The sequence below is a fragment of the Papaver somniferum genome, chromosome 10, assembly GCF_003573695.1.
Source record: "Papaver somniferum cultivar HN1 chromosome 10, ASM357369v1, whole genome shotgun sequence".
Lineage (NCBI taxonomy): Eukaryota > Viridiplantae > Streptophyta > Magnoliopsida > Ranunculales > Papaveraceae > Papaver > Papaver somniferum.
In genome coordinates, this window is record NC_039367.1 from 148,246,180 (window position 1) to 148,254,259 (window position 8,080).

The following is an 8,080-nucleotide window of genomic DNA, read 5'->3' on the forward strand; positions in this document are numbered from 1 at the left end:
TGTAATTTTGGAGTAAGTTGCTCTTTCCAGAGCTTCTGTTCTCTTTTTATTATTCAAAAAAAAAAAAAAAAAGACTTAAATTCAGTAGTGCCAGATGAATATACAATAATAATTAAAAAAATGTTTCACGTGGGTGGAACTGGAACCACTAAATTTCCTCATTATCAAAATTTCCATAGCAAACTCTCTCCGGTCATCAAACTCCCCTATATAAATCCCCCATTTCCTCTATCTCACTTCACAACTTGTAAAGAAAAGAAAAACAAAACCCTTTCGTTCTTGCTTGCAAACCAATCACCTTCTTTAACCTGAAAACCACCTCTCTTTAATTTTCTATCTAGAAATGGGTAGTCTTAATACTGAAGATGTTCTAGAAAACAGTTCAGCTTTCGGTGTAACAAATCCATTAGACCCAGAAGAATTCAGGAGACAAGGTCATATGATAATCGACTTCTTAGCTGATTATTATAGAGATGTCGAGAAGTATCCAGTTCGAAGTCAAGTAGAACCTGGTTATCTACGTAAACGATTACCTGAAACAGCTCCATACAATCCAGAATCAATCGAAACAATTCTTCAAGATGTGACAACTGAGATTATTCCAGGATTAACACATTGGCAAAGTCCTAATTACTATGCTTATTTTCCTTCGAGTGGTTCCGTTGCTGGATTCCTTGGTGAAATGCTAAGTACTGGTTTCAATGTTGTTGGTTTTAACTGGATGTCTTCACCTGCTGCTACAGAACTCGAAAGTATTGTTATGGATTGGTTCGGAAAAATGCTTAACCTTCCAGAATCATTCTTGTTCTCTGGTAGTGGTGGTGGAGTTTTACAGGGAACTACTTGTGAAGCAATCTTGTGTACATTAACAGCTGCAAGAGACAGAAAGTTAAATAAAATTGGTCGTGAACATATCGGGAGGTTAGTTGTTTATGGATCTGATCAAACTCACTGTGCACTACAAAAAGCTGCTCAGGTTGCAGGAATTAACCCAAAGAACTACCGTGCTGTTAAAACGTTCAAAGCTAATTCATTCGGACTAGCAGCTGCTACCCTAAAAGAAGTAATTCTTGAAGATATTGAAGCCGGGTTGATCCCACTTTTTGTATGTCCCACGGTTGGAACTACATCATCGACTGCAGTGGATCCGATCGGTCCTATCTGTGAAGTGGCTAAGGAATACGAAATGTGGGTTCATGTAGACGCAGCTTACGCTGGAAGTGCATGTATCTGCCCTGAGTTTAGACACTTCATCGACGGAGTTGAGGAAGCTGATTCATTCAGTCTCAATGCACATAAATGGTTTTTCACAACTTTGGATTGTTGCTGCCTCTGGGTTAAAGATCCAAGTGCCCTTGTTAAAGCTCTTTCCACAAATCCCGAATACTTGAGAAACAAAGCTACGGAGTCAAGACAAGTTGTTGACTACAAAGACTGGCAAATCGCACTCAGTCGCCGATTCCGATCCTTGAAACTTTGGTTGGTTCTACGTAGCTATGGTATAACTAATTTGAGAAACTTCCTAAGGAGTCATGTTAAAATGGCCAAGACATTCGAGGGTCTTATTGGTATGGATGGGAGATTCGAAATTACTGTGCCTAGGACTTTTGCCATGGTTTGCTTTCGACTTTTACCACCAACAACCATAAAGGTATACGACAATGGGGTTCACCAGAATGGGAACGGGGTCGTTGCAGTACATAACGAAAATGAAACATTACTGCTTGCTAATAAGCTTAATCAGGTATATTTGGAGACAGTCAATGCAACGGGAAGTGTTTATATGACTCATGCCGTCGTTGGCGGTGTCTACATGATCCGGTTTGCAGTTGGTTCAACCTTAACAGAGGAACGCCATGTTATTCATGCATGGAAGGTTTTGCAAGAGCATGCAGACCTGATTCTTGGTAAGTTCAGTGAAGCAGATTTTTCAAGTTAGTAATATTCACATATTTTGTGATATCAGATCAGATGCATTTGATGATGAATGGTGGGCAGTTGAGATTTAATAAAATCGTTCTCGATCATCCATAATGCTGGAATAAAGATGAAAACACAAAAAAAACAGAATAAAATGAATCAAAGAAGAGGGAGAGTAATCTTAATTTGGTTCCATTTTTATTTTTTTAAATGAATTAATGTTTCAAATATATATATATATATATATATATATATATATATATATATATATATATATATATATATATATATATATTATGTGATTGTAACGAATTTGTTTATCAGTAAATGAATGTTTTGTGAAAATTGTGAATTGGTATAATGTTGATTAATGTTAGATGTTATGCTTATATTATTGCAAGTCACCTTGCAGGGTTATATGCATGATGCAAATATGCAATGATTGGTCGGTGGATGTTTATACACGATGCCATCGTATATGTTCACCATATTACAACGAGTCGTTTGAGACTTGAATTTCACATAAATTTTGGTACTTTTCTCGTATAGTTTAACTAAAAATAGAGATCTCCTAAAAATATGTACTCTCTCCGTTACTTTTTAATAGGCCAGTTTCTTTTTTGAGAAATTAAGGAAATTAAAAGAACTAATTATTGAAAGTAGTCATCTAGACACTTGTCAATAAAGGAAGTGAAGTGAAATGGTCCCCATAACACTTGTCAGCCAAAGAAATAAGTGAAATGACCCATATAACACTTGTCATCAAAAAAAATTAAAAGAAAGTGGTCCCAGAAAATTAAAGTAACATTTGACTTTCCCAACTAGGAAACTCGCTTATTTTTTTGAAATATTTATTTATACAAACTAGTCTATTAAAAAGTAACGGAGGGAGTACAAGTTATTTACGAAGAACAAATCCACAAAGAAAAAAAGCATAAATTACACAGTTATATATGGGCTATATGATTTAGATTTCGTGGGGCCTATATATATATATAGAGTTAGTAGAACTATCAAAACAAAATAATTAAGAAAGCTGAGTTTGTGAGAGTATCAATTGGTTTCGCTTGCCAAAATCTTGGCCTGGCTTTTTATCGGTGCATATGGACCTCGGAATATCGCCACTACTATTGAAAATTTGGACTTGACATAGGTAAAATTTAAATTTGAGCCGATTTGAATGTCATTTTTTTTTTACCAAACATCTCTTACACTCCTTATATTTTATTGATTATTCACAAAATTGGTTAAAAAGACCAAAATCAACAATTCCTGGATGAAATGGACAGTTAGATTTTGATACTGTTTTAATGGACAAAAATGTAAAAATAGCCAGGATGGAACCAGTTTCATTGTGCCTATTTTCAAATATTTTTTCTTATTTTTAATTTACACAGGATGTATTCAGTTTCATCCTTACTATTTTTTATTTTTTTGGCCATTTCACCCAAATTATTTTTTACTCGTCCATTTGAACCGTGATTTAAAAATATTTGGACAAATGATCCATTTTCCGTTGATTATTTACCAAAATTTTGTTTCCGCACTTATATGTTTAATACCGGCATCGTCACTGCATTTGGCTTATAAATGTCGATACTTTACATACGTATTTGGCCTCTTACATACGCGATGACTGGTGGGATTGCTTGGCTGCCTTTGAATGCAATTATTGTTTATTCTGGACCAGTCAATTACTACATATTTATTTTTATCAAAAATGAATAGAAATGAAGTTAAGTACAGAGGCCTCCTCTAAGAGAATTGATCAACAAGCAGGTACACTTGAATTATGCTTGGTTTGTAATTGCGGACGTCGACATTCAGAATACGGTTGTAGCTACTCGACGAAGAAAGTCTGGCTTCGGTCCCGGAATTTATCATCACATGTCTTGTACGGTTCTCTACAATTTAGTGTGGACGAATAAAATGCATTGCACCTAGACATATTCGAAGTTTGGCCATTCTGACACAAACCGCTGAAGTACATAACTATCGGAAGCAATCAAGCAAAAATATACAGCTACCTCCGGGGCTAAACTGCGAAATTGACAGCGAAGCTTGACACTTGTCAGAATTATCCCAATGACACGGAGTGACAATATTTAAAGAACAATCATTCTACACCCATCCACGTAAATATTTCGGATTTTTCTCCTAAACATTTTGCTAAAATTATTCCGTGTGAAATATTTTTAAAATTTTTATTTGAAATTGGTTGTGAAAGCAATGAAGCGAAAATAGTGGGCTTACACAGTTAACGACCACACTTACGCGTAGAATTTCTTTCTAAGACTCTTTCAAAGACTCTTTCAGATGGGTTAATCATTTCATTATATCTTGACTAGTCTCGAAGCCTTATTCGACATTCCTGGGTTCACCCCTATCGACATGTCATATAATCTTTGTCATTTTATTAATAAAAATGATCTCAGACATCTTCTATCTCTCAGAGATGTTCTTCCAAACCTCATGATCCATGAGCATATATAATGGAACTGAAGCTCACCGTGTAGAAGGTAGACCAAAATTCCTGTGCGAACCATGCAGGGCCGTCTCTGGTATTCGGCTGACCTTGTGCGGAAGTGCTGGCAACGCCCTTTAATATAACAAAATGAAATAAAAATAGCCTATATGTTTAATTTGTTAAAAGTATCTGCTATATAATATTAAAATGCTTCTTTGGTATATGGTAAAGAACATTAAAATGTTGGGACTAAAGCTTAGATAACAAAACTTGAACAATGACGATGCTCCAATCGATAATTAAGACATCCCTTGTTTTTCCCATGTATCTGAAAAGACCATTATAAGTCACATGGTGCATCACCGGAAATATACACAACTCTAAGTTGTTGCTACCATTTTTCTATTCCATCGCCAATGCAGCATGCAATAAAATTGAAACATTATGGGTAACACAAATGTAAGCTAGTTAGATGTTACTGTAAGCTAGTTAGATTTATTATACATTACTTATACAATTATGTCAATTGCCACCACACTAATTTGGGCGCCAATATAATGTATAGTGGAATTGCAAAGTGATTTTCTAGTTAGAGAAAGAAACAAAAAACATGTACTAGACAAATACTAAATGACTTTTTTATTAGACATTGCATCGAAGTATAAATAATCAAACAAAAATGTCTAATAAAAACAAAAAAATCAAATAAATGCAAATACTAGAATTAAACAAGAAAATTTAGGATTTAAACCATAAAAACCAAAAGCCACCAAATCCGAATAGAACTAGCCATATGAAACATGAATGAGTGAATGGAAATACAATGTTTGGACTGAGTAGTTTGAGTCCTCTAGGGTTAGATCTTAGGTAATAGACGATGACTTCCACCTTGGTTCTTGTATATGTACCTGTTTGTGTAGTTAGGAGTCTTAGAGCAATCACAGTGGACGATCATATATATAATTATGGTCCAGCGACGAGACACAACGGGACAAAGTAAAGACTAAAATCTGGACCAAGACCAAATTCCAGACTATATTTGGTCGGTGATTAAGACCAAAACTATATATAGTTGAGCGCACGCATAATGTTTATTTGTCACCGGGCGTGCATATAAAGTACGCTTCACATGAAGCGGTTGTAAAGTTCACGCCCCACTGTGAGGCGAAATTATAAAATCCGCCTATTAATATAACCAAATTTATTAAACCACACACACTTGTGGCACATGTGGTGAATCAACATCAGACCAACATATAAAGTCCGCTTCATTTGGGGCGGACATATAATCAACGCTTGACCAAATTTTGATCATTTCTTATTGTTCTCCACCACAGACTAAACTCAAAATTTAATCTTCTTTTTGATTTTTATTCTTTGGTTTTACTCGTACCACTGCGGTTGCTCTTAGGACTTAGGAGAAGACCGAGAATGAAAATCTATATACAATCAAGCGCGTTTGCTAGAGAAGAGAATTAAATTAATCTTGTGGCCACAAATAGGCAAGCCCAAAATGACTTTAACAAATTTCCGCCTTGTGCTGTTGCACAACTTGACGGGCATCAGAGCCGGCCAACCATGAATATAATTAGCGGCTCTGCCGTTTGCTCAATCAACACCGCCAGTATTACAATCGATCCACCCTACATCGTCGACCATAAATATATTAAATAAAATTACAAATCAACTGGTATTTTTTTAATCCACACCACACTATTAATGACCCAAAATGGGTTTGGGTCGTTTGGGACTCGGATTTTATATTTGAAAGCTACAAATTACAATCCAACGGTGCAGGTACAGCCTCAGACAATACCATTCATTTCGTTAACACGTGGAATCAGTACTTTGTTCCCTTCGCCATATTCCCCATTTTTGTAGCTCTTACTGACTGTTGCTTAACCAAGGTAGTCAATCTCTACATAGACTCTCAATTTTCAGCTCACAGAAGCTCGATCTGAAGTTTCATCATGTCAAGCATTCCTGTTCCGGAGGAGATTCTTGTGAACATCCTTTTAAGGTTACCATTCAAGTCTACATCACTATGTAGGTGTGTATGCAAACTCTGGTACGCTTTACTCTCCAACCCTAGTTTTGTCAAAACTCATTATGATCTTTCTATTGAAAAAAATTATCCTAATACAATTCTTAGAGCAGATGTCAACGGTAAACACGTAATCTACTCTATGAATTATGATCCGTTATCATCATCTTTATCAGCATCTAGATGTGAAATACATTACCCGTTCGAAACTAAAGGGAAGGTTGAGATTTTGGGTTCTTCTAATGGTTTATTATGCATTCATGTTGGTGAGTATTTTGATGAGAGTACCATTTGTATTTGGAATCCAACAACTAAAGAATATAAGAGAGTACCCAAATCGCCAAATGGTCAGTTTCCATCTGACTTAATAATGCATGATTTTATGAATGCGTTTGGGTTTTGTTATGATTGTAGGATTGATGATTATAAGTTTATTAAAGTTGTGGGATTTATCGGAGTTCCAAGTCGGTCTGGAGTTCAGGTTTATAAACTAGGATCAGACTCATGGAGTATCCATAGGTTCATACCTTACTATTTTCCTTGTAACACAAGGCGTTCGGGTATTTCTGTTCATGAATCTCTTCATTGGTTAGCCAGGCCAGGAGTTGAAAGCTATTTGCAAGAAAGTCCTGATGTTATTGTTTCTTTTAATATTTGTGAGGAAAGATTTGATGCTTTGGCTTTCCCAGCATCTGTGGAAAATGAGAATGTAATCAAGGAACAAGAACTTGGAGCGCTGGATGGGTGTCTTTGTTTACTTCTTCAGAACCCTGATTGCCGTGTTGATTTATGGGTAATGCGGGAATATGGTGTGCGAGGATCTTGGTCTATACTTTTCAGGACTACTCATGATTTGGTTGTAAACCATCATATACGTAGTAATTTTCTGGTATACTCATTTGAGAATGGTGAAGTTCTGTTGGCAAATTTTGATAGTTTCATTTTATATAATCCGAGATGCGATAGAGCTAAAACTGTGACGATTCCTGGCATTCGTGGATCGGGTGAAGTAGAGAGGTATTTAACGAGCTTATTTTCACTCAACTCTCGAACTTATGTTGGGGAAGATGATAGAGTCGAGGACTAGTTTCTGCGATACTGGAAGATGGCAACTGTTAGCTGAGAAACTTCTTTTTAGCATGAAAGAAGTAATGTGAATATGAATTAAGTACTATGAGCGAGATCAGACTTTTTACCTAGTTGATCCCTTGTATGCTGTATCCATCCTATATGTGTATCTCTTTTATTTTGTAATTTATTTCCATTTTCCTATGTGCATATGATAATTTGCCTCTCTTTTTCTTTCCTAGTAGTGAAACTAGATCTTATTTGGCAACAAATCTGAGTTTGCTTGAAGAGAATTCACTAATTTTGCCAACAAGTTCTGGTAAACTAGCTGCTAGTCGAAAACATCATCTATGGGCAATGGGTGTCCCCGCATAAACACATAGGTAAGACCATGCTTTTGGGCTTGTAAGGGTTCATCATAATGCAATTGTTTTTGGTTACTTATCAAATATTGTGTCAACGGAATGAAACTCCAATTACTTGTGAATAAACTAACAAACATATATATCCATATATATAGTTCATTCTTTCAAGTTTTATATTTTTTGGTCGGCAAAGAAGAAATTTATTAGAATGGAAAT

General features: G+C 35.7%; 2 protein-coding genes across 2 annotated transcripts; both read left to right on the top strand.

Moving 5' to 3' along the window:
• The first annotated feature begins 343 nt into the window (after positions 1-343).
• LOC113317142 (tyrosine/DOPA decarboxylase 2-like) lies at positions 344-1,991 on the top strand. Its single transcript, XM_026565273.1, has one exon. The coding sequence runs from the start codon at positions 344-346 to the stop codon at positions 1,937-1,939; it is 1,596 nt and encodes a 531-aa protein (XP_026421058.1). The 3' UTR covers positions 1,940-1,991.
• A 4,582-nt stretch (positions 1,992-6,573) lies between these two features.
• Positions 6,574-7,874, top strand: LOC113316477 (F-box protein CPR1-like). The gene is made up of 2 exons (XM_026564647.1): positions 6,574-7,448; positions 7,742-7,874. The coding sequence occupies exons 1-2, from the start codon at positions 6,574-6,576 to the stop codon at positions 7,872-7,874; spliced, it is 1,008 nt and encodes a 335-aa protein (XP_026420432.1).
• The last annotated feature ends 206 nt before the right edge of the window (positions 7,875-8,080 follow it).

What these genes read in the sequence shown, in the direction of transcription:
- LOC113316477 (XM_026564647.1), top strand. Translation starts at nt 6,574, where the DNA reads ATGAATTATGATCCGTTATCATCATCTTTATCAGCATCTAGATGTGAA. An exon ending in GGATCGGGTGAAGTAGAGAG is followed by an intron (nt 7,449 to 7,741) that starts GTATTTAACGAG and finishes TTTCTTTCCTAG; the next exon opens with TAGTGAAACTAGATCTTATT.
- LOC113317142 (XM_026565273.1), top strand. Translation starts at nt 344, where the DNA reads ATGGGTAGTCTTAATACTGAAGATGTTCTAGAAAACAGTTCAGCTTTC.